At 38.9% G+C, this 24,296-nt stretch overlaps 1 protein-coding gene across 4 annotated transcripts in view; it reads left to right on the top strand.

Moving 5' to 3' along the window:
- The window catches only part of ST3GAL3 (ST3 beta-galactoside alpha-2,3-sialyltransferase 3), a 173,551-nt gene that overhangs the window by 37,599 nt on the left and 111,656 nt on the right, over positions 1-24,296 (top strand). For 3 of the 4 annotated variants that reach the window (XM_066555424.1, XM_066555422.1, XM_066555423.1), the window contains one exon: positions 8,883-8,925. Coding sequence is in view for 2 of the 4 variants with exons in the window: in XM_066555422.1 (XP_066411519.1) it covers positions 8,883-8,925 (43 nt within the window). In the remaining 2 variants the exon portion in view is untranslated. Of the gene's footprint in view, positions 1-1,597; positions 1,733-8,882; positions 8,926-24,296 lie in introns of all 4 variants that reach the window. The other variant, XM_066555421.1, reaches the window with a different exon arrangement.

The raw sequence follows: 24,296 nt of genomic DNA, 5'->3' as shown, positions 1-24,296 counted from the left end.
TTAAGAGCCTTAGTACGACACAAGGATTAACCTGCGGGACTCTTCCCTTACCCAGCGAGGAAATGACCTGGACATGTGTTGATGATGCAGTTTGTGCTCCTCTTCTCATGTGAAAGGCATTAAGATGATGTCACCTACCAGCTGAAGAAAAACTGTTTCATGCTACTAGGATAGTTTCCCAGCTAAACAAACAGTTGAGTTATTTGGGGAAAAACATGAGGAATGCTTCCAGGAAGGAGAAGACCAAAGAGTCGTAACTAAACCAATAGGGCTGGAAACTTTTTTTTGGGTGGAGATTGACCAGCATTATTGAACCCCAGGGCAAATCCTTCCCAATCTCATTTTGTTTGGAACCTAAGTGTGACCTACAATGAAACTGAACCAGAAATTAAAAATTCTTTTGTGCTGGGAGCACTTCACTGGATCAGTAACTCTCCATTTGGCTGTGTATAATGTGCAAGCTGCAGCCATGACACACCATAGTGAGCATAATACTTGATGAAATTCAGTTTATGGTGTGTATATAATGATATATGAAGTGCAAGGGAAAGACTAAGAATTGCTCCTATAACTTTAAACCCCTTAACACTTAAAAGATGGGGATATTTATTGTCTTCCACAAAAGACAAAACCTTCACTTGGATTTTTTTTATCTTGCTTGCCAGCCTTTCCTCTTAGGTTGACAGGGGGAACATGCTGCCTTCCAACATAGCACCTGTCTTCTGCCTGCAGTCTTTGAAAGAGAGCCTGCTGCCTGACACTAACATTGAAGCTTGAACACACATCTGATTTACTAACCCCTCAACTAGTGGTAGTAACTTACCTTGTTTAAAACACCTCAAACTTTTTCTACTCTCCCTGTATCTCCTCTAAAACTTCTATCTGGAAATAGATCTAATCTTAATGCATGATCTGTTGTGGGAGTATCTCTAGGGTGCCAAATGGATATGTTGTTGTGTATATGGGGGAAAGAAACCCCCTATTAATTCTCTCTTACTAATTAATATGTCATAACTGAAGTGTGTTGTTGCCTGTGTCCTGTATTGGGTGGTGGTCTCTTCAGTCTGCAGAAGTAGGGAGGAAGTTGCATAGGTTTGAGATACCCTTGCTTGAATTTTAACCACAGATTTTGTATCTGTGGAGTTAACCATAAATGTTTCCACCAAATGGAAAGTAAACTTAGTGATGAAAAACAGTTCAACTGCTCTGTGTCTTTTGGAGTTCTGTTAATATGGAGGGTGGGAGACAGGCTCATGTGAGCCATGCACTGCCTGGGCCTGTTTTAAAAGAACTGGTCTCTGTTCTGCTTGCATTTTACAACTCAAGCTTGGATTGGTTAGGAATTGAGACATCTTTTGTAAACCCTTTCACTGCAACAAGACTAACTTCCTTCATTGAAGAGATGTGAAGAAAACTCATATATTTGAGAAAGGAGGCTCAGAAATGCCCAAGAAAGCTGTATGTTTATTGGTCTTGTGTTTAGTACTTTGCACTTGCTGTGCTGCAAGGTTCACCTTGCTCTGAACTGGTATGTTAAATAAGATGTCAAGATGTGTGGTATCTGTCCAACTGAGGGATAGCTTTCCTTGTTGAACAGGAAGGAGAGAGAGAAAAACTGTGGCTTTTGTGATTCCGCTGTCCATCCCATCTCACCTTGCTGCAGATCCAGGAAAAGACAGAGCCCAGAAAGAACCCACAGAAACCATGGCAGCTCCAGGCCCAGCCATTCCCAGTAGGTGATGTTTCAGCTAAAGTTACATGCTTTGAAACATAAAGTTACATATATCTTTTTTTAAATTAGTCAAAGCCAGCTGAGAATAATAGTCTCCCTGTTAAGATTTCATGCTGCTTAAAACTGGTACTTATATTTGCATATTAAACAGCTTAGAAGTGCATTTTAGTACCTGTTAATCATGCCATGTGAAGGGCAATGTCTTGTTGCAGCTTCTGTATCATACTTGAATTGACTGTCTTTCTTAACTTTGTCCCACATGCAAGTCTCAGTTTTTAGAAATGCTGGAAATCTGTCCTTATGCAACTCAGATTAATGACACTGTCTAGGTTTTTCTGGATAAACTTTCTGAACTGAGTGTTCAGAAGCTCATCTGGCTATGGAGCTTTAAAGCTATGGAGCTTCATAGGAGATTATTGGGTAGAGGGCATGTGAGCCAAATGTGTTTTGAGTGAGGCTGAACCATGAGGTTCATGCTGTGGTCCAGCCTTCACAAGTCCAGATGTTTTTGTAATTCTCTTCATGGCTGTCTGTTCCCTTAAAAGATAAAGCTTGAGCAGCTGAGATAAGTGTTTGATGTTATGTCTAGGCCAGTGTTTCAGCTGAAACCATTTCAGAAAGAAGGGTGTCATGCTCTGAAGTTGGGGAAACAATCGGGACACAGGATGTTTGAGGAGACCTAGATTTCATTCACTTGCCATAGTCAGCTAGTGCTTCTTTTATTTTTTTCTTTCCTCTCTAGTTACTTTGTTTTACTTTGTTGCTACCAAATCAAACTTTGGACCTTGAAAGTTAGATTTATACCCCTGCTATTTTTGTTCAAGACTTTTTCCTACCTCCTGTGTCTGACAGCAAGCTAAATTTTTCTTCTCTAAGCCTTGGATAGGAGTGCACTGGATGTGCAAGTTTCCCAGATGCTACTGTGCTTGCTGAAAATACTGAATACCTTTGGGCTGTAGGTTATGCTCGTGTTTGATTGCAGTACTGACCACTGATTCATTGCAGATGCTCTCACTTGCAGGCTTAAAACGTGCTAGTTCCAACATTACAAGAGAGCAAGTGTTATCTAGGTCTTGCTCAAATTGTTTTAACTCTTGTATTAACTCTTCTGGATTCCCAGACTTTGGTTTAGAGTAGCTATCTGCTGCAGCTCATGTGCTTGTGACAGCCCACATGTAAGACCATGCTTCCAAATGCTGAGTTTACACTGATAGTGGAGTAATCATCTGAGAATTTAAATCTGTGCTTCTTTTGGAGTTTGCTCTTAGTGATTCCTTAAGTCAAAGTCCATAAAACATTTTAGGAAAAGCTATGAGAACTATGAAGGAAACTTTCTCTGTTCCATTCAGCTGCTGAAGATGCTCAAATAACCATTTTGTGAAGGATGAGAATAACCCTGTGTCTGTCCTACCAAATACAACTCCAGAGTGAATTTGGTGACTGCTTGCCTATGTTTTGGATGGAGGCCAGGAATAGAAATGTGTCTGAATGAGGTATCAAATCTATAGGGTAGTGATAGATTCCTAGCATAAGAGAAAAACATTGGTGACTTGCAGAAGATTCTTTGCTGTTTATTTGATTTCTCAATTATATTCTGATAGTACAAATGTCTACAGTTGCACACTCTGGTATTTCCTGGATTTTCAGGTCAGTGGTAATTAACTTTAGGCATTCTTAGTTTGAGGAAAGCAACTTTAATGTTTGGAGCTGATGTGGTTCTAGAGTGTTGGGGTTTTTCACCAAATTGCATTTCTGTCTTAGCACTATGTGATAACGATGTGAAAGGAGAGATGAACTTACTATGCTGTATATTTCTTCATTCCTGTAAGGCAGAAAGAAAAAAGGGAAATACATGTATTTTCTCTGTTGGTTTTAGTGGCTTTTTTCCTGCAGAAATGCTTTTTCCTTTTCATTCTTGATTAATGAAGTTCTACTTCATTCTTTATTTTTCTGAGTGTAGACTGTGGGAGCTGCTTGAATCTTTGCCAGTGACTGTCATGAAGCAGTTTCATAGTCTTTATGTGACTTTGCCAGTGTGTCCAGTATCATCTGTCTTATTAATGCTCTATTCCTCCAGTTGAAAATACAGCTGTGAATGATTTGAGGTGCAAATGTCAAGAAGTGGCTTAATGAATGCCTCAAATTAAAAATATTTCAATGTGATTTTTCTCTCTCATGTGACATCTCTGCATCAAATCAGCACATCTTGTAAGTCACTAAAAGCCAGTATAGATTACTGGTTTGTTAATATTGTTCTTGACTTTTATTAGGAAATACGATAAACTTTATAGAATAAAGAGTATGTTGGGAGACTCAGTAGGGCAGCATTAACTCCATTTGCCAAGTGGACTCATAGCAGCAAATGGAACAACTGTTCAGCAAAGGCTGTAGTGTGGCTTGAAACAGATGACTTCCTGGCAAAAGTGAAAGGGCATATGCAGATCATAGCAGGAAATTTTTCATCTTCCTATCAGAGTCTTTCCTAAATTCAGCTTATAGCAGTCAGTTGCTTTTCTACCATTGGAGGTAGCTATAGTTTTATTAGGATGTGCAGATGTAGACTGATGAGGTAAGCTTCTGGTGCTGGGCTGCAAGAGCTGAGCACTTCTGCTCCTTCTGTGGATTGTTACAGAGCAGAGAAAGGCACCATGGACTGGGCTTTGTCTTACCAGTTTTCTTGGTGTTTCTCTTGATGTCACTTGGCAACCTGCAGAAAAAGGTTGGTAAATGCATATGCAAAAGCTTGAGTGCGGGTGAGAAGGAAACTGAAGCATAGACCTGCATGCAGTCCATGCAGGGCTGTGCTGAGAAGCTCAGGTGGCCTCAGCTGTACCACTCCTGAACTTGCCTTTGCAGTCTTTTTTATTCCCTGGTTATTTAAATAGAAGATAATGTTTTCACCAGTAAATTCCATCACTGAAGAGGTTAAAGTGAAAATCCTAAGGAAAGGATGTAACATTAAGTCTTTGTTTATCCAGTACTTCGATTGTTACTCAGTAGTCCTGACTGCTATTTTTTTAACCTTGCAATAAAAGCTTTCTTTTGTCCTTTTCAGTTGATCCATTTAACATGACTTTTTTTCATTAATTCTTTCTTGTCTCTCGAGTTATAGCAGAGTTATTTTACATTGGTGAACTTTTATAACTGTCCATATGTGTTTTCTTAGTCCAAGGTGAATGTGATGTGTTTGGCCTTTTTCATTGCAGAATAAGTTATTTTACTTGTGGCCTTTGCTGCAGATGTAGAACTTGCATGTGAATAGTGACCAGGGCTTGGCTCATATAGATCCTCAATTCTGCAGAGACCAAACTGCACTGGACAGGATGAAATATATCAGGGTGGTCTGAGCATCCTTGATAGGACTTCTGTCTCTTGAGAATCATACTGATTTCTTTGACAAACCCAAACGTTTTTAATAAAATAGCAAAATTGAATCTTCTGCCTTCCGTCCTGTACTTGCAATTATCAGTTAAACACAGAGCTAGAACTGCATATAGTCTGTCTTTAAAAAAAAGGTTTAATTTTCTATTTCTGCTTCTTTATAGCTGTATTGGCTGCAGATACAAGAGGCAAGTTGAATACTGGCTAGATACTGTACACTGGACTTTATGGCTTCCTGGGTGGTCTGCATGGAGTTTTCAGACATGAAACAATGCATCTCTCACTTGCAGCCTGGTAGCTGGATTTCTGTTGGATTCTTTGGAGGAATTTCCATGCTAATGCCAACATTGAATTTGGCACAGGATTTGCATAATTTGTAGAAATTGCTATGCTTGGCTCTATTTCTGTTCATGTAATCCCAATTACATGCTTTATTATGAAATAGTTGTCAGTTCTTAGATTCTAATTCAGTTCTGATCTTCCTGGAAATGTAGAAATGCATTTTGGTTTTGACCTAAGATGACCTCTTGTTCTTATAATGCAAGATGGTTCATGATGAAACTTCATTTCCCCTGTTCACTTCTGTGCTTCTGTGCACTGCTGTATCACCTTGTCAACTGAGATCTGTGGGTCCTTAGCACAGGTGATTGTGATCTTTAGAATGACTTGTGCTCTTCTAATAATGTTACTTTTATCCTTCATGGGCCTTTCAGTCTTCTCTGGGCTGATAATATGAAGTTTTGTTCAGATTACTCCATGATGTTCTTCCAGGGGATGCAAACTAAGTTCTTTATTACCTTTACTCATCTTTTGACTTAAAAGCAGATCCTGTGCCACAGAGCCATAGAAGTGTCTGGTCTGGAAATTGGTGGGTCAGACATGGCCTGGGCAGGATCAGACCTACGAGCATGCTTAAATGTGAAAGGAGTTCTCCAGACTGTACCTGTGAGTGGCTTTGCATTGTCCTTCAGTGCAGAGACCCCTAAGGATTGTGGTGCTGGGGGAAGATCATCTTGATGATGTTGGTGGAGGCCAACATCAAACCACACTTAACATGGCCGGCTGGTCCAAGCTGATTTTTGATGGAGAAGTCTTTTTACCTTATTCTCTCTGACTATTTTGTTCTATTTTCTCTAATATTCCAGCACTTCTTTATTCCAAAAGAGGAGAAATATTTCTGTATATCAAGTGGTTAACATGGTGAGTAAGGCTTTAAACTAAGGTTATGGGAGGAGGAAGCAACCTGTAAGGGCACAGAGGGGTGGCATGAGTGCCAAGGCAGGCTATTGCCACCTCTATTTTCAATGGAGGAAAAGGTAGGAATGGGATTGCCCCTTTCTTGAGCTGTGAACTATGTGATCAGTTCAGTTCCTCTCCTGTAATTGTCATACCCTGACCAAACTGTATTTTAGATTCAGTTGTACTTTGATTGTGTGGATCTGTGTTTCATCTTGTTTTAATTTAGGCACATAACTTCAGACAAGGATTGACTTTTCCTGCAGCTAGGCTCTGTGTGTTTGGCTTTCTTCAGATATTTGGGACTTTATCTGTCTTTTGTGAATCCAGGCTACTTCCAGCCAGCATGTGGGCAGACTTTTGGCCCCTGTATTTGCAGTGATACAGCTAAATGACACTGGAAGTCTGTAGCAGGACTCCAATTTTACTAAAAAGGAAGATTACTTTGAATCTGTAATTTTGGAGGGTCCTAGTGTCTTTCCTGGGGAAACAGCATGTGATAGACATTGATTTCTAAGCTAATAGTAATGCTGACTTCCAAAAGTGCCCATGAGAGTGAAATGGCCCATGGTGAGGGCAGCATTTCTCTGCCTGCAGTAGCTTGCACATCTCACCTGCCAACAAGAGGAATGGGCGTGGATGCTTTTGGTTTGATGTTATAGCCTGAAACTGTACTTAGACCCTACTGAAAATCAAGAACATACCCCTGCATCAGGCTTGAAACCAGAAACGTTGTTTTGTTTTGTAATACTTGTTTTTGGAGGTGCCTTTTGCAAGATAGTGCAAAGTAATTTCAGTGAACATGAAAACTTAAAGCCTAGGGAAGGTGAAACATTTGTGACAAACAGAAGATGAATCTTGTGAAACACTGCAGTGAAGGTCTGTGCTTAGTGTTTAGCTCATGACTGTGTTCTGGTGCTTTGGTTGCAAAGCTGATGAAGTGCTGAGTTAATAGAAAGTCTAGGATGTTGTTGTACTTATGAGGTGATGTATCTCTTATTGCATTTCCTCTCTTTGTATTTCCTGTTGGGAAGAAGGCAGTGTTGGTTTGAATGAGATAAGACTGATGACAGTTGGGTCAGTGGCTATAGATGGTTTTAAAAAAAGAGTTATTAAAAAAATTTTTGTGGTTGTTTCCTTAGTACAGATGTTAATTTTGGGAGTCTGAAGGGTTAATAAAAATTGAAGGCATTTTTCTTTTTATGGAGTGGATACCTTCCTATGCACAATCCTACTGGCGGAGGAGGTGAGGTTGTACAGGACATAATTTCTTGTGGGAGGAATAAACTGGGAAGAAATTATGAAGAAAGCAGCACATGGGGGAAACAGAACTTGTCAGTATGTGAAGAGAGGAGGAGAGATGCACAGGTGGAGTGGGGATGGTGGGTGGCACTCGGGTGCTGGCAGGGAACAGACACTATGTGCCAATATCAAGCGTGCGCGTGTTCTGCAGCTTCTGTTACCTAAGTGATGTCAAATAGAATACTTCCCTTGGCTCAGGAATTAAACCTTAATGGGATTGAAACCAATGGCACAGTTTACATTGGCCAGTCTGGTGCAATCATTGTGTCTGAGGTACATGTTTAGGCTTGGCTGTTCTGGTAAGTGAGAGTGAAAAGCTTGTGATCTTCAGAGGTAAACTGCTGCACCAGAAATCCTAGGGTTGTCTCATGAGAAAAGTAATCTTGTATTTCCAGTGAGGTCTTTCTAAAAGCTTATGAGCTTATGAGATTTTTTTTCTTGTTGTTTCTTTTAATCTCTGATTGGGTTATCTTTTACTTCTCTGTATTTTTTTTATTGTTTAGGTGTGAGACCTGGGGGTCCTCAGTGTGAGGAAGGCCCTGAGCTTAACCCAGAAGAAGAACACTGCACCTTTTCCTTGTGTATCTCATATGAATTCTAATAGTTTTGATTTTTGTATCCAGTGTTTGATTTACAAGATCACAATATATTCAGGGATGCTGTATTTTGTACATGAGTTGCAGATGTTCTGAGTGATTTTGTTTCTGTAGCTGTCCCCTGTTTGTGGCATAAACTGACTTTGCAGTTTTATACTGGACAACACCTGAATTTTAAGCATTTTTGCCACTGTGAGTGGTGAAAACCTTTCTCTTGAAAAAGAGCTGCTTGATTATGAAGTTGTGGGTTGGAATAGACAAGGAATGAAGAAAAATTTCAAAGCTCTACACATCGGAACTTAGGAGGAATGTTTTTCATACAGTTTAGTGTCAAGATTATTTGTACAGCAAGCAGGAAAGCTTTGTTTATCACTGCCTAAGTGGTTTTAGTAATACTTTTTATCACTCTGGATAGCTTGCTTAATTCTGGTGATTTCTGAATTAATGGTTACCCATGTGTTCTCTTGCTGTGGTATTTCCTGGAGACTGAGAAATGTTAATTTAGGAATACTTTGGAGTAACAATAATCTGTTAACAGCTGCTATAAGGACTTGCTGCTGTTTGGTTTTGGTGCCTTTTGCAGAGGAGACTCTTGCAGCTTTTATGATATTGTGTCCTTTGCTTTTGTTTTCCAGAATATGACAAACTGGGCTTTCTCCTGAACCTGGACTCAAAATTGTAAGTAGAACAGTAAGATTCTTCTTCATTTCTGTAGTTGCAGCTTTCTGTTGTAAGCAACTTTTATGTCACCTAGGCAGCTGGTTGACTAGACTCTACACTTCTTCCTGGGACAGCCAAGTCCTGCAGCAACCTGGCAATTACAGCTTCTTTCCTTGCACTAGGCTTTGCAGGCCAGCTTGGATTGTGGTTCACTGTCATTAATTCCTTAATAACTGATCAAGAGTCTATAAATACCCACTTGAAGCCACGACTGTCAGTCTGCTCTAGATATCCTTCTCTTAACCTTCCAAATGAAAAATGAATTACAGATGTGAAAGCAGAAGAAATGTGAATCTACAATTTGCTGGGATGCTTAAGAGTTTATATTTCCTTCCTACTTGTTCCTTTCAAAATGGATATTACTATTTTTGTTGATGAAATAGAGCAGAAGGAACCTCAGCACAAGGCAGGGACCTCTTGCTATGTCAGAAGGACGCTGCAGTGCTGAAGGGTGAAGATGCTTCTCGTACTTTTTGCCTTAAATCAGTCGAATTGAACCTGGGTTGCCGAACACTAGGGGTCAGTAGCCACCCTATTTCTGGGGTCAGCAACCTGACGGAATTTTTTGGTATTGGGAGCAAAAACACTGCTAAAAGCCTTCTACTTAAAAGGGTCCAGAACCAATCTCGTGGCTTTGAATGACTTGAGAATACATCCCCTGCACAGCATGTCATGTCAATATGAACCCCATTCTTAATGTTTTGAAAATATCATTGTACTTATAGGGTGAAACAATTCAGTTTAGTGACCGTGAGCAGCCTGTGAGCTTCCATAATGGCATAAAAGCTCCTAAGTGTGTTGGGAATTGCTGCTTGCAGGAGATGAGAAAGTCTCTAAGTAGGAACTTCTTTTGCAGATGCAGCTGGGTACATAAACTCAGTTGTATTAACATATGGCAAAAAGATTGCAGAATGCATATGAGAAAGAAGGAATATTGATTATTTGTTTATTAATTTTCCTCCAAAGGTTCTGTATCTTGTTCAGTGGTCAGGAAGGATAGCAATGAGTGCATGAATAGCTCAAGGTTTCTTTCTACTCTCATTCAATGTAGTGTTCTACACAGTTTTTGTTGCATGCTTTCTGGAACCCATGCTGGTGGCATATTTACCCATTTTCTTTGTTAAATTTTCTGTGTTGGGACATCCTAGTGATTCAGGAACAATAGTGTGTGTACCCATAGATGAGATTCACTTGATACATTACCTTCAATTTATACATGTAGAAGTCAAAGCAAAAAGACAAATCCAAAATTGTGAAATGGGTAAAGTAACCTTTGAGTGAATGTCTGGGTGTTGGAGAGGGAAAATGTTTTTTAGCTTTTTAACTAGACTGATTGTTTTTTCCAGGCTATTTCTGTGTATTTTGTAATGTCCAATTTATTGAACACGCCCACTGACTGTCCACACACAGTTGTCATCCCAGTCTGTGCTGCATCCAAACCACTGCTTCAGTCTTCCTTCTCCTTCTGCCTGCTCTGTCCCTTTCATTGTGCTTTTAGCAAATCCCTTGAGTCTTCCGTCCCCTCAGGCCTCTGTTCCATTCTTTTTCCCCTTTTTGCTGACTTACCTGTTTGATTATAGCACTCCAAGGCACAGTCTGCTTTTTCTTATTCTTCAGCATGAGGCCAAGTGAGGTTTTTACCTGCTAGAGGGCTTCCAGAGCACTGATTTATTTTCTTAAAACCTACCCATTATAAACTCTCCATTGGTTTGATTAAAAAAAGATTTTGTTGACTATTTAAAAATATATATTCTAAATATCCATGTTTATTTTTCAAAGTCCTAGAGTTAACTTCTAGAAAGAGTTGTAACAAAATCAGCATGATATAAATAAATACTAGAAGTTAGCTTAAGGAAAAAGAAAGCAAGTACTGTATGTAGCTGAAATAACTTCTTTTTTAACTGCAGCCATGTTAGGTGTTTCTTTTTGTTTTCTTTTTTTTTCCCTTTTCTTGTTGTGGTTGTTTATTTCTCTTGTTGTTTCTTCTCTAAAATTAAAGCTGATCCTGCTTTAAGAATAGAGCTGATGACCTGCAAACTTCACCTCTGGCCTGAATTATTCTGGATTTTTTTTTCTGTTTTTTTTTTTTTTTTTTTTCTTTTTAATAACATGGAAGACAGAAAATGGCTGAAAATACCAGAAAATGTAGGAAATAAATTTGGGAAGAAAAATGGCTGATAGTGTAGAGGACTTAGCTACCATTCTACCAGTTCACCTTTGTTGGTCAGAAATTTTGTGGTACCAAATTTCTAAGTACAGTCTGAATTCAGTGGGACTTAGTGGTTAAAAATACTTGCTGTGACTGAGTCAAGATGGTACCATCACAGAAGCACTTTCTGGTTAAAAAAAATGCTTAGAGTTGAAAGGGGTAATATGTTCTGCACTGATGACTTTACTGGCAGAAATAATTGAATTGTGTCTGTTGTTGTGATATAATCACTCTGGTGGAATCTTGCCATAAATCATAACTTTATAGAGTTCACTTAATTGACAGCATGTGAGAATCTTGTGTGACTTGAAGCACTTAGGGCAACAATTAGTTTTCTTTGCATTCTTTTTCTTAATCTTTCATTTGCTCAAAACCTGTTGCTGGCTGTGTCAGTTGATGCCATTGAAACTAATGGCCCATAAGACTAACATTTTCTACCAAGGTAGATCTGCATTACACCTTAAGTGCTCTGACTTGCATTTTGGATGTCATACAAAGGAAAACATTTGACATAACTAAGTAGTAATGTGTCTATTTGCCTTTGCATCTTTGCTTTTTTTGTGCATTGCTACTTTAATGTCCTCTACCCTGCAGTTGTCCAGGGCCTTTATTCAGATATAGAACAGTCTGCTCTGGTTACAGGAGTGTAATGGTTTTATTCTCCCTGAATTCATGGAAATGCTAATGAAACCAGATTTGTTCACTTTGGAAGGAATTCTGTCAGAAGCACTTGAGTAGTGTTTTCTGTGGGAGCTGAGAAATGCCTGGCTGTAATTAGGGAGGCTGGCATGGACAGGAATCTCACCTGTGAGGGGTGGCCACTTTTAAAGATGCTGTATGGAGGCTTCATGGAAATAACAGCTTCTGACCAGTCTTGTTGGAAAGAAGAATATTGAGGTGAAAGATGCCTGAGCCTGGGAAAGCTCTTCTTTAGAAAGTCTAACAGCTTTTAAAGGGCAGGATGGTATCCAGGTGGAGATTGTTAATGACACATAGGGTGAATGGAAAGCTGAGGACTTCCATACACAATGCAGTTTATGAATGAGTTGTTCCCTTAGTCAAAACAAGACCTAAGTCTCCTTAGGACCAGGTTAGTGAAAAAGATCTGTTGCAAGAGGAATTTATCTTTTAGTTATGTTTGTAATAACCATAACATCTTTACCAGAATTAGAATATCAAAACAAAATATGCACTAAGTATAGAAACAGGCCAGTTGCATCTGTTTCTCCCTGCTAAAGAGTTTTCCCAAGCAGCAGGAACCTTTTTAAAACCTGTAAGGATAACATTTTCTGGTTGTGCAGAGAAAAATGCTTATACAAAAACTTTGATACAACTCACAGATTTTCATTCTCGGGGGTTGGGGGGGGCAATAGTTCCTGAACAACTTCAGGCTATCAATCACTTTGGTGACTCAGCCAGTGGATTACTGGGTGCCACCAAACGCCAAGATTTGCAGTCACTTCTAACATCTGTGCTTGGCAATGAGTTGCATGCTTTTGTTATTATTAAATATTTATATTGTAGTAGTTCTTTGAGACTGGCCAGGTCTTAGAAACAAGAGTCTCATTCACTACAAATTCTGAATCATTCCCCAAGCAGAATCTATGTTTGCATTGAATTAAATGAGATTTCCAAAGGAGGATCGTGAACGTGGAGTTAATTATAGACTGTATTTAAGGCTTATTAAGTGGGCCAAGCTGAAGGTTGTATTGTCATTCTTCTGTTACTTAGTACTCTCTGAATGCTTGGTTTAGTCACCTTAATGACTGCTTTGAGTCTGCCTTGGCTGATGGCAAGTGTAGGTTCACTTGTGTTGAGCATATGAAAAGTTCCTTTTTTGTAACCCATGTTATTTGGGGGCTCCTCCCTTGCATTGTGCTTCTGTGCCACCTTTCCTTCCTGCTCTGCTGGTGTGTCATTTCCTCAGTGGGATGGAAGCTTAGTGACTGCTTCTGCCCCTCTTTCAAACTCATCCTTCAGAAACTACTTTCATAGAGACTTCAGCAGGTACAGTGGGGGTTTGATGCTTCCAACAGAGAAAAGTTCCCCTTAGGAACTTGGTAGATCTTTTCACCTTCCACCATAGTCAGTTCAAAACCTTGGATGTCAAAATCTCACTTAATGAATGATGGAAAAATCTTACCAGGATTTGACTTTGGGGAAGAACCAGTCACTCATAAAGTTTAACAAATGTTAGGAGATACATGTGAGTTTCATGGAATCATTTTGCACTCAAAACAGGGGGTCTTATCATTTTCTTTCAAGGTAGGAATAGGAAAAAAAAGTTGTTGCCCTTCTCAATTGGAAAAATGGTTATATGATCACTATAGTTAATCACAATAACATAATATTAACTTCTATGAGTACACCCTATTAACTATATGATATATATTTTATATTGGTATATATTTTATATTGCGTACTTTGGGAATCTTTAGGCAGAATTTAACTAAAAGAAGGAATATTTTTCCAACAGGCTTTGTCTTTTGCTAGACATTTTGTAATGTTGTGTATTTACTTATTTCTTCAGTATAGAATAGATTGGGAAAGTGCAACAAAGATTTTTTGAATATTCATGATGATTTCAATTTTGTATTAAAAAGAAAAGAGAAAAAAATTGTGTCTTGTGGGGGGGAAGGCAGAAATAACAACCTTCACCCTGCAAACTCAAATGAAACTTGATCTAGACTTTGAAAAGACCATAAAAATGGAGGGAGTTTGGGCTAGGGAAACACACAGATTGGGTTACTTATGTTTGTTGAAATTTCTTTACTTCAGAGCTTTAATAATGAAGAACTGAAACAGAGCCCCTTCCCCTCATTTTCTTTCTAGGCTGGGAGGCTGCTTTGAAACTGTTTGTGTCTTTGTGTGGTACTTTGCCATTAAACACTGTAAAAATAAGCAGTAAACGTGTTGGAATGCTGGACTTTCCCCATGCCTGGTGCTGTGGGATTTCTTTCTGCCCTGTGGGTTTTTTTCAATTTGTCTTTTTGTATTCCTGCAATCCTGAATGAGGGACAAAAGAAAAGAAGTGAGAAGTCCCAATGATATCCTGCCCTGTCCAAGACTAAGAATGTCTCTCACAGGCTAAGTGAAAGGATTCTGACCATCACATGAAGAGTCTCCTGATGCTTTTTCTGAAAGATTATTTAAAGGCTTAGCATGCTTTATGACACTGGTAATTTTCTGGCAATTATTTATTTCTCTTTCATTTTAGATTTTTAATTCATCTCCTTCTACCTAATCTCTTCCATCCTGTACCAATTGTTTGAGCATTGAAATAGTTAAGAAAACTAACCCAAGCTATTTATAGCAATTCAGTTACCTGGCTGTTTGTTGTTCATCCATTGAGCCTCTCCCACATTTGGGTGGGATGTAGCTGCCATCCCTGGTTTTGGTTTGCCCTTCTTAATTCATTTCAGTTTGTTTCACTTTTGATCCTTTGTCATTCTGATAAGGATTTTTTATGTGAGTCTTTATTATGTAACTTTGGGATTCCTGTGTTAGACACAGTCTCAATTGATGAAGAGGAATATAAAAATTGTAGAATTCAGAATTGCTGGCAGCTTAGATAGAATTGATTCATTGCTTGATTTGTTAAGTGCAAACAAAGTCAAGAACTTATGTTTGGTGCCTTTAAAAGGGCCAGTTTCCTGAAGCTGGAAGTAATTATGAATCAAACCATGTGGGAAAAGCATGCAAAGCAAGAAATATGAATGGCTGGGCATTGTTTAGACCAGTTTTATACTGTTTGCCCCAAAAGTTCAGTTTCATAAGAAAGAAATGCTCATGGAAAAATAGTTTTATTGAGAGTATAAGAGGAGACAGTGATAATGTATTAATAGAAAAGGTAGAAGTGTGCAGTAAATGCAGAGTTTTGTTCAGCTTGGATGAAGGGAAAAAATGCTCTCCTTAATATTAACAATAAAATTTCAAGCAGTAGATACCAAAGTTTATGTGCTTTAGAATTGGTATGTCTGGATAAGATTTTTGAAAGAATTTCTGAAGAAATAGCAGAGGACTTTTTGGACTACTACAGAGTATTAATAAATCTTCAAACACTAGGGATTCTCCATATCCTTGGCAGAAAGTTGAAGTGCAAATATTTTAAAAGCAAAAGGTAATGACTCATAATCTTTTCAACCCATTTTTGGTTTTGAGATCAATAGCACATTTGCTAATATGAGTTTCCACAGAGAAAAAAGTAATACCTATAGTTCCAGTTATTGTGCACACTAAAAAATGAGCACTTTTTAAAGATGGGCTTGTTTTTCATGTGAGTATCCATGAAGGTGCCTGCTATGTGTGAGATCGATTTCTTTCTTGATATGTTTGTCTTAGGACTAAGTTTGTACATTTTGTGTTCTTCTAACCAGTCAGACAAGTTGCATGAAGCTGGGAAATCTCAGTTCTTTTTTCCCCCTTTGTATGTGGAAGGTGAAATGCTTACTTTGCTTGTAGTTCTTCACCACAAGTAGCATCAACCTAATTAAATGTTTGTTTATTTGTTTTCCAGGATTGAATATGGTTACAACTAGTTACAAGTTTCTCCTATTGTTGTTCTAGTACTGTTGTTCGTGCAAAAATTTTTACAATTGTTGCATTTACAGAAAGCTAAATCTGCTTTAGTAGCAAAACTCTGTTCAGGGAATATCTAATAGCTCATAAATGGCATGGAGATCATCACGCTCCTTTATTTTCTTGAGATAAGAGTGCATTAAAAGCTACACTTAATTTTCTTCCTTCAGAGATCCTTTTTAAAACTCAGAGACAAAATATCTTCCTAGAAAGATCTTCTTCTTCCCTGAATAACTTCAAAAAATTGAATGAATTGGGCTATCTAAGCATTGGTTATTCGCAAAACTTCAGTTAAAGAGATTTTGGTTTTGATAGAAATTTATGCTAAAACAGTGGCATTCATCATTTTATTCTGATCTTGGTCATAAAGAGCAAAGCAGCAGCACACATTGTGGAAGCAATGATGTGTTGCTGCCTCTATTGAATCAAAGCAGTTATGAGCTTATCCTTAAACTGATGCAAGAGCTTCCTCTCTTGAAAATCCTGAAGGTGTGTGTGTGATCACCAGGCATCAACCCTTCTGTGCCTGCCTGCAAGGCCAGCAAAGTTCCACCTCCAGAGGGAAACCTACTTCCCTTTTGTGTTTTCTTGGAAATGTTGTAGGGAACCCTCATCAGATGATTGAGTGGGAATCAAGTGTATTCCAACAGGTGAATATTGTCTATTTTATCAAGCATTCCTCTGAACCTTGTCACTTAGTCTGAAGCACACACTTGCTATGGTATCCAGACACAGCTCAGTTGTCAGCCCTTAATTTATAAGCTGGCTCTGAGGAGGTTTTGTAAATGGGGTGTATGGGAAGAGACATATATAGTATACTCAGTCTGCCTCTAATTTTGTCTTCTGTATTGCTATCATGTGACCAGAGACATCAAAGCTTTGCTGTCTGCCTCATTCTGCAAAGATTGCCATACATAAATTTTAGAGTATGTAGTAGGTCATCAAGGCAGGGAAGAGTTTAGTGGAACAAACACATACAGACTTCTTGTGTGCTGAGGAAGGACAGTAAAACCAAGACCTACTTTTAACAGCTGTGATTAGCATCTGTTAGGTAAGAAAACAATATCTTATTATGCTGTGAGAATGGAAGAAGCCTTATTGTTGTGCTTGGGAGCTGTCTAGCAGAAGAGAGGAATGAAGGAGACTGGAGGAACCCTATTAAATATAATCCAAGAGGTATTTTATTTTACTTGGTCTGTTCTCAGTCTTAAGACTGGAAACCTGATAGTAAGTTGTGATGAGTAAAGACCTCTTTATTTTATTGTTCAAGGACTGAAGGACAAGGTAAGTTTTGATTAGATTGATAAATTTAGGATGTGCTTTTTCCTTCAGGAAGCATGATGTTGCTGCTGGCATCCTGGAGAAATCTGCACTGGAGAAGTACTCCAAAGGACCCCAGACCTGACTAGGACTGGTGGAAGAGGTGATGGTGTGTGATGCCCATTGCAATAAACAAGACATGATGAAGGCTACTGTGCAGCAGGAAGGTTAATGGCAGCAGTGTCTGTTGTGACATGTTTGGAGAAGGAGTCCTATAGCAGTTGTTGCTGTAAGATGTTTTTGAGGTTATGGGTGTTTAAATAAATTATGAGGCTGAAGTGAGGTTTCCTCTACTTGCTTTTGAGAAAACCAGGCAATTAAATTAATTTTAATTAATACTTTTTACTCTAACATTACAGAGAAGCTCATGTGATTCTTTCCCAGTTCACAGCAGAAATGAAAACAGGGAGAAATGCTACTGCTAACACTAGCTTGTAGCCCCACTCTTGTTCTAAGAAATCAGAATCAGGACTACAAAGGGAGGGACAGAAAACTGAGAACATGTATGTACTGTTCCTGCCTTGTCTGCCATGCAATCTGTTCCAACTCATCAAAGAATAAACTGAAAAGCCAACAAACAGTGTTTTAAATTTCCATGTTGAATGTGTTTGAATAATTCTGGTTGATTTCAGACTTCTAAATTTCTACTTAGAAATATCTTCTCCCTGGCTCCTTAAAAGAGTTAATCTTGAAGACCTCAAAGCTGTGAGTGGTGTCCTGTACAGCTGCAAAATGTCAGGTGCCTTCCTCCTGTCCCCTTTCATCTTCTGACTCTTTCTATATCATCGAAGGCAGAAATTCCCAAAGGTGGTTGTGTCACTGGACTGTTTGAGTCAGGGACTCTTGATCTGTACAAGAGTCAAAGCTGCATTTTAACATCTTGGAACTTGGCTCAGATGATTTTGTCAAGTGTTGCTGTTTTGGTGAATTAACAAGGAGAGGGTAGGATTGGTCCTGTTAGTTAACAAGGGAAACCTATGGCTCAGCCTTGGAGCTCTCCTTTAGCCTGTTCACCAAACAAATTGGAAAAAACATTTCTCTCTTTCTGTCTCAGAGCCATGAATAACCAGCTGATCTAGGGCTGCTGTTCAGTGGAGTTATGATGATACAAGATGAAGGACAGTCAGATTAATTGAACTATTCACAGTTCTTTGAGACAAACTTTATTGAGTTCTCTGACTCATGGTGCTTACCTATGGCAATTTGGGCATTTGGTTAGGCAGCCTTTTCAGACAAACAGTTGCTCTTTGAAGCCAAGGAAGGAAAAAAAAAGGCATTTATCTTAGCAGAAGAACATTCACTAGAACAATGTATGGAGTAAACAGCAGGTCTTTTTTGATCTTAGTGATTCTGCAGCTGTTCTTACTGTTAAAGGTTGCTGCTATTCTCTATTTTCCCTAAAGCAGTTTGGATTTTGTTTAGTTTTGTGAGGGCACTTTTAGTCACAGTAACTGCAAGAGTTCTTCCAGGACAGGGTTGTGCTCTGTATTTACAGCAAAGTTTCTGGAGGAAACATTTTTCCTCCCGTAGCGTTCTTCTTCTTAAGGTTTCAGTGTGGTACTTACTAAATTAATTGATGTCTGCTTGAATTCATGACATCTGTCTCTAATATAGGTCAGTGGAGACAGCCTTTTTTGGACTACTGTTTCAGAAAGAGGAGTGAGGAATATTCAAAACCTCATGACTATATACAGCATTTTTTAAAACTACTGTTAAACCACATTCCCCAATTGTGAGGTCACCTCTGCATACCATCTAGAGCACTTTATTCACTGACCAGTGGTTTTTTTCTCTGAATTTCAGTCCAGTCTGGAGAGGGGGGGAAGCACTCTTGCCATATCAAGTTGGCTTTTTCTTTTGTTTAGAGGAGTTAAGTTGTTATTTTTTCCCAGGCTGTCCAGACCTTCCAAAGAAGAGTTTAAAGGGCAGCTTTTATCACCCTTAGCCCTGGAAAGTTACTGAAGAATTTTCAGTAAAGAAACTGAAAAGGGAGGATGTTGTGAAGTGTTCGTGTTAGATTTCCATCTCTGTCAGTTGCTGAGAGAGATCTTTCCAAGTGGAGTTCATTTCCCTAAGGTTTGGTGTCTTCCAGCTGTCTGTGCAATAGAAAGGGTTGAACTTCTTTTGGAAAATAAAAATGGCCAGACCAAAGACTCACCTGCTCCAATATCTTGTCTCAAAGTGCTCCCCTAGTTTAGGGAAGGAGAAAAATGCATAACTGTGACACTGTCCTTGCTCCAGGGTCTGCTCTCCAGCTTCTGAGGGGAGGAAGCTTTAGGGTTCCCAAGTTAGGGATGTTGTTAAACCTCTTAATAGCTTTTGATCCCATTTATATATCTGGTGTCTGGTAACATACTGATGTGGAGAAATCTGCTTATACTGTGTGTTATACAAGTGCTTCCTTTTGTCTGTTTTATAATCTTCAGGGTAATTATGCTTGATGTTTCAATGATATGGGAAATAGTGAATAATAAATCATGGTTGGCATATTCCATATTATTCTGCTGTGCTCTACACCTAGCAAAATGCTGAGTCCATAGCCTGGTGCATTCTACAATGAAATTAACTACATTTTTCTGAAGGAAGATTTGATGATTAAAACCTTAGTGTGACTGATGTTCTCAGCTGGCATTTAGAACTGCTAAGCGCTGGATTTTGACACTCAAATCTACTAAAGTGTATTATCCACAGACATACAACTGTAATTTTGGCTAGGCTGCTCCAGGAATTCTTAGGTGACTGTCGGGTTCGGCTGTCTGTCTCTGCCCCGACACGGGTAGTGTGGTTCTTGGGTGGCACGCGTTTTAAAGGATGAGTCTGGACTCTTCAGCTTTTCGGTCTTCAGGTTGTTTATTATTTCTTATCTACAAAATTTTCTGTCTGCCCAACAGAGGTCTGATCTGCAAGCAGTCACAGGCACTCTCTGACCACCCACGGGGCGGTCATGTCTTTTTATACTAATATCTACGTACATAATATTTACCTTTATTTCCCAATGCTTTTCACCCATGTTGGCAAGTGCACCTTCACCATAAACCAATCCCCAAATGCCAACATCACCACAGGAGATGGAGGACAAGAAGAAGGAAGGAGAAGGACAAGACACGCCCTGATCCCTCCATCTTGTCTCCATAACCCCCCTGTACCCAAAAACCTTAAAATCTATATTTCACCTTCTAAATGTGTCCCTTTTACACCTTTTACTCTAAAGTGATTCTCTTGTCCTCAAACTCTTGTTATTTCTGTGGATGGATCAAAATCAAGCCACCAGACACTCTTGGCAACATTCCAGGATTTTCGAGACCCCCAAAGGTTCTCCTGGCATCTCTGAACATCAGGAATGATGTGCTGAGATCCCACAGGTGACCTTTTTTCCCCCCCCACAGCTATAGGCTTTGGGGAAGTATCTTTGTTTTCAGATGTACTGATTCCTGTTAGTTTGAGCAGAGGATTCCTGGATTCTAATTGGATTGAATTATTTATTCTCATCTCTTTAGCACTTGTTTGTCTCTTCTGGACTTACACTGCTGAGTTCATTATACTATAAGTAGAAAAACCCTGTTCCCTGTCCAAACAAAGCATTGCCTATTTGTAGATGTAACAGACGAGTGTTGCTGAGGAAGATTTATGGGTTACAGCAACAAAATTATGACACTGCAATTTATCTTCCTTCATTCCTTTGTTTGGCAAAAATTGATGTGATAGGTGAGCATTCTATTTCCTGGCGGGCTTGTAGCTGCTTCATTTTTTATGGCCTTTGCACTAACAGTGGTTTTTAAGAGGCATTTAAATAGCTAATCACAGCATTTAGTTTCTGCAGGCTTTGAGAATACATAGCCTAATATCAGCGTGCACTTTACTTTCTGGCTTTGGAGAAAGAGAGACATTCTTTAGAAGGTTCTTGAAAAAGGAGTTGAGCTAGGAATCCCAACTGGCTGCTGAGAGAGTTTTTATTGGCTACTGAGTGCTAACACATCCCATCTTCAAACTGAGTGGTTATCCTCCATTAGGTTATCCTTGTCTCCTATCTGTAAAACCAGAATGCTGATACTTATCACTGAGGATGGAAACCCAGTAATTTTGGACTTATGGAAACTAGAATAGATAAAAGTATAGTAATATACATTGGGAAATTGTGTTGATTGTCAGCAAGTTACTTCATCATTAAGTTATATGTTTTTTGTCCAAAGATTAGTAAATAATCAAAAACTCAGGGAGCAGTCATCTTCATTTCTTTGTCTTTCTTTGTTAAACAGCTGTCTTCTGTGAAAATAAAATTTCTGGATTTCATGCTTTTTGTTTAGTCTAATAATTGGTATTCTGGCCAGCTGTTTTTTCCTGAAATGGACTGTTTTCTTTGGTCCTCATCTGTGTCTATTTGAACACAATTCTGCTTTTTCTCTGGGCTACTAGTCTTGAAGGTAAGATGTAACCAAAACAGATTTTTTTTTTTAAGGGAAAGTTTACAGAAACCAAAGAAGATTGGGAGATCAGGGATATTACTCAATCTTGGAGGAGTATGCAGCATGAGGTCACATACAAAACGTGCCATGGAGTTTGGTTGCATTTCTTATCTTCATCCTTTAAATCTGTTTTTTGTTAGCGTCAGAATTTTGTTTCTTTATTTACTTACTTAAACAAATAAAAACTGTCTACCTTGAAAGCTTTTAATTCTTTTTTCCACAAGAATCCCAACACTTTTTTAGGTGTTGATAAAAGGTCGTTACTCAAGAAGCTCCATGCAGGGTTCTTAGTCCTTGGAACTATAAGGGATGGTACAATGAGATATTCCTTTCTGATAGAAAAATCTCTTACAGCTGTATTTCTTGAGATGTTTGTGTATTTAGCACGGCTGAGACTAATCTGAAATTATTTCTTCTGCCTAGTGGCCTAATTTCTACTATTGCAAAGACCAGGAATGGAATTTAGTACGGAAGTAGGATCCTCATGACTTTTTTGTGGGTGGAAGCCCTTTCAGTTTGTGCAAAGATGGCATTTCAGAGGGTGAGTGGCATTTCAGTGTCACTGTTCTGAGCTGTCCCTCCCCCTCTGCCTGCCCTGCACTTCCCAAGGGCAGAACTGGCTTTGTGTCACCTCTTCCTTCAGGGATGTGAAGGTAGATCGTGGGTTTTGATGGGATATCTTCAAAACTTTGTTTTCCTGGGCCAATTTAATGTAACCTAATCTTCTTCAGCTGCTGTTCTTGAGTAGTCCAAATAAATAACTAGAACTATGTGTTGATTATCCTTGTAAATTAATTTTGTGAGAAGCCACAGCTCTTAATAGAGAAGCAGAATTAACCATCCATCATGTCATTTTAGAAACAGGGATTTGGATCGTTTTTCCTTGTATTTGGCCATACAACCTCCCTGAGCAACTTGCTTACATACTGGAGTAGCATTTAAAATATTTACATTTATTTTGCTGGCTATAGGGCAGTAGATGCAGTTCCCATCTCTTTCAATGTAAGCATTTTGATTTTCCTCTTCTATCTACTCATTCCTTTCATTTGTTTACTTTTTCCTCAGCTGGAAAATAGCAAATATCAAATGATCAGGCTGTGTAATGCTTTGAACCCAAGTTTGCAAACTTGTAAGAACTGTAATTGGAGCTTCTTAAAATTCTGGTTCAGTGTTTCCCAAGCCATACTGGTGAATGTGGATCTCCAGCCATGTACCCAGGGGAGAGTTTTGTGGTGGTGTCTTCACTCAAAGAGATTCCACAGAGTGACATGATGGTCACAACTCTACTTATGAGGGCAGAGGTGGAGATGCATTTTTCAGTGCCCTGTTTTATGGGATTGACTACCCTGGAGGTGAATGTAAATGACTTCTCTTCCTCAGCCTGAGTACCAGTAACTGAGGGAAACTGAACTGAAAGTTTTATTCCAGGAGTGTACAAACTTGTCCTTTGGCCAACACTGAGCCATGACTGGATATGGATACGTCTGAACCAGGGAGTCCTACCTAAATTTAAATGCTCTGAATCTTACAGGGTATAGCTATGTGGTCTCAGTCTCATTAACTGCTTTGATTTAGTGATATGCCAAATTATATACTAATATTTCATTGTTGTTCCATAATGCCTCACTATGTTTTATATGCCTTCATTTCATGTTCTCATTCCATCTCCTATTCATTCTTCATGTATCATGACAAAAGCTTTGTATAGCTGCTGTGTAGGCATAAGACCCAGGTTATTTTGAACCAAAGAGAAAGAAACCCCAAGGAGGAGGATCAGCCTAGAGAGCACATTGCCAAGGACTCCTTTTCCTCGTTTGAGAAATGTGTCAGTTCATATATTTTGTGTGCAAGAGTAACAGGAAGAGACATCAGTCCTCAAATAAGATGATCTCAAGTAGATGAAGTTTTTTGATTTTTACAAGCTGCAGTTTAAATTCCATGTGAAAGGCAAAGCAGCAAAATCTGTCTCTTCAAGTAGATTTTGTAATATTCAATTACATGAGCTTAGTTGTGGCCATTTTTTTAGTAATCTAAACACTGAGTTGTATTACTAATTTCTTTTTTTAAAAGGATTTAGATTCCAGTCTATGAGGATGACATGCTGTCCCTGATCAGGACACGATGAAGGAATTAATCATGGTGACGTTTTCATATTTGAGATTAAAAGGAGACACACATCTGCCAAATGCAAGCAGAAGGAAAAATCTTGTTACTTTTTCTAAATCCTCTGAAAGCAGCTGGATTTTTAACTTATCCAAATTGTGAAATTTTGTTGAGATTGATGTCCACATAACAGTGTAGAGAAGCACAGAATATCATAAGAATTCAGGATGTGTGCTGGTCTCATAAGAGAAAAGTCAGAAAAAAAAGCAAGAGTGAATTTTCTCTTCAGTGGAATAAGCCAATTACTCCCCTTTAACTTCACCCTCATGCAGGCACTTGTTTAAAAACAGCAGATGTTTACAGTTACTGACTGTGACTTGTTTTTCTCATTTATTCTGGAGAAATTTTTTACTTTACTGGGTTTTTCCTGCACAAAATCTGCGCAAAATTTAAAGGGTCCACAGTGTCATCTAATTACATTATTTCTGCTGTCTCCACTAGCTCTTTAGCTACCTCAGCCCAGTATGAGCATGAGCATTGAGAGCTGGAATAATGTATCTGGACCTGGAAGATGTAGGGGAGATTTGCACCCTTCTGTCATAAGTGTCATGATGCTCCTGGCTGGCTGGCTTATCAGGATGGCCTTGGAGTCCAGG

This window comes from Molothrus aeneus, chromosome 9 (genome assembly GCF_037042795.1).
Source record: "Molothrus aeneus isolate 106 chromosome 9, BPBGC_Maene_1.0, whole genome shotgun sequence".
Taxonomy (NCBI): Eukaryota; Metazoa; Chordata; class Aves; order Passeriformes; family Icteridae; genus Molothrus; species Molothrus aeneus.
The sequence above is the reverse complement of the archived record's forward strand: the minus strand, read 5'-3'. Positions and strand labels throughout refer to the sequence as shown.